Source organism: Arachis hypogaea, chromosome 13 (genome assembly GCF_003086295.3).
Source record: "Arachis hypogaea cultivar Tifrunner chromosome 13, arahy.Tifrunner.gnm2.J5K5, whole genome shotgun sequence".
In the NCBI taxonomy this organism is placed as follows: Eukaryota; Viridiplantae; Streptophyta; class Magnoliopsida; order Fabales; family Fabaceae; genus Arachis; species Arachis hypogaea.
The window spans coordinates 89,388,888-89,391,096 of NC_092048.1; the positions used below are offsets into that span (position 1 = coordinate 89,388,888).

At 37.3% G+C, this 2,209-nt stretch overlaps 1 protein-coding gene across 1 annotated transcript; it reads left to right on the plus strand.

Annotated features, from left to right (window-relative positions):
- The first annotated feature begins 254 nt into the window (after positions 1-254).
- Positions 255-1,934, plus strand: LOC112735114 (uncharacterized). Its single transcript, XM_025784685.1, has one exon. The coding sequence runs from the start codon at positions 255-257 to the stop codon at positions 1,932-1,934; it is 1,680 nt and encodes a 559-aa protein (XP_025640470.1).
- Positions 1,935-2,209: the final 275 nt, after the last annotated feature.

A 2,209-nucleotide genomic window follows, 5' to 3' on the forward strand; every position in this document is an offset into this window, starting at 1 on the left:
ATGCTAATGTTGTTGTGGTCGAAAGTACTGGTGTGTAACATGGTTGATTATCTGATTTTTAGGTTATTTGGAGAGTTGATATTTTTATTCTACTTTTTGTTTCTGGGTTTTATTATTTTGATTCTATTTTTTGCACTTTTTTTGGTGATTTTGAAAGTGATAGTCGCTGTGATGCTATGTTATGTCATGCTGCTCTCTTTTTTTCACTCTTTACATCCTTCTATCCATTCTCATCTCCTGCAAACATTAGTCCAATGGTCAATTACCAGAAATATTGGGTTAATTTTGATAGGCGTACTCCTGAGTTTAGGAAGTGCCTCGATGAATTATTTTTGGATATTGCCTTCTCTCAACCCGGTGTGAAAAATCAAATACGTTGTCCTTATCCCAAATGCAACAATTTTTTGTTCAAATTTAGAAATGAAGTTCATCATCATGTGCGCCAATGGGGGATAGTGACCTCTTATAAAACATGGTTGCATCATGGTGAGATACTTCAAGATACATCCACTGTAGATGTGTCTGATCTAAATGAAATTGATTGTGAAAGGGATAATGATTTTTCCACTTATGAGATGTTGTATAACATCTTTAGAGGAGAAACACTAGGGGAGACACCGAGAGATTCCGCTACCAACGTAGATGACAATATAGAAGAAGAACCTCATCAGGGGGCAAAGAGGTTCCAGAGGCTAATGAGGGATTATGAGCAAAGCCTGTATCCGGACAGTGGGATATCAAGGTTATCTTTCATTGTCAAGTTGTTTCAAATGAAATGTCGCTATGGATGGAGCAACAATTCAGTTGATGCTTTGTTGCTCTTTCTAAAAAGCATATTTCCAAAGAAAAATTCTTGTCCAACTTCATTTTATGATGCTCGAAAAGTGACTCGACATTTGGGATTAGATTACGAGAACATAGATGCTTGTGTGAATGATTGCATTTTGTTTCGGGAGCAAGCATATGCTGATTTTGATGAATGTCCAAAGTGTAAGCAATCTAGATGGGTGAAGGGGAAGGGGAATGAAAAGGATAACCTTCGGAAGAAGGTACCCCAAAAGATACTAAGATACTTTCCGTTAAAACCTAGGCTTCAAAGGATCTTCATGTGTGAAGAAACAGCGCTAGCAATAAGGTGGCATAAAGAGAAACGACTTAATGATGGAGTCCTAAAACACCCAGCAGATTCGATGGCGTGGAAGACATTTGATGAGGAGCACAAATGGTTTGCACGTGATGCTAGAAATATCAGGCTTGGAGTTGCTAGTGATGGATTCAATCCGTTCAGCAATATGAACATTTCCTATAGTACTTGGCCAGTTGTTCTCATTCCATATAACTATCCTCCTTGGATGGTTTTGAAACATTCAAATTGGATGTTATCTCTACTTATTCTAGGCCCTAAATCCCCTGGCAATTCTATTTATGTATACTTAGAACCCTTAATTGAAGAGTTGAAAGAATTGTGGGAAGAGGGTGTTGAAATATTTGATGTGGTTCAGAAACAGAACTTTAAGTTGTCTGCTGCAGTTTTATGGACAATAAATGATTATCCAGCCTATGCCATGTTATCCGGTTGGAGCACTAAAGGTGCACTAGCATGTGCGTTTTGCCACAGAGAAACTAGTTCTAAGAGGCTGAAACATGGACACAAGCATTGCTATATGGGTCATCACCGCTATTTGTCACATGATCATCCATGGCGAAGAAATAAGAGTTCTTTCGACAATACCAGGGAACTTGGTGAAGCACCTAAGCCACTTTCTGGTTATGATGTCCTAGAAGAATTCAAGAGTTTGAACAAACGGAGTTTGGGAACAATACTAAAAAGAGAAAGAAGTCTGAGCATGACAAGGTGGCTGGAAATTGGAAAAAGAAAAGCATTTTTTTTTAGTTTCCTTATTGGAAGACATTATTGTTACGTCATAATTTAGATGTAATGCATATAGAGAAGAACGTCTTCGATAATATACTGGGCACTACAACAAATATGGCCTTTAGCAACGCCAAATTTTGCAATGCCTTAAAACCGTTCTCTTAGATAGGTTTAGACAACGGTTTTTTAAAGTGTTACTGTTGAATTCAGTTTTTCATCAATTTCTAGCAACAAATTAAAACCGTTCTCTTTGACTATTTTAAAGAACGGTTTTATAACCGTTACCATGATTTGGCTTTAAGCAACGGTTTTTTTTTTGTTGTTTAAAGAATT

Bases quoted from the DNA above. Each gene is read 5' to 3' on its own strand.
- LOC112735114 (XM_025784685.1), top strand. From the start codon at position 255: ATGGTCAATTACCAGAAATATTGGGTTAATTTTGATAGGCGTACTCCT.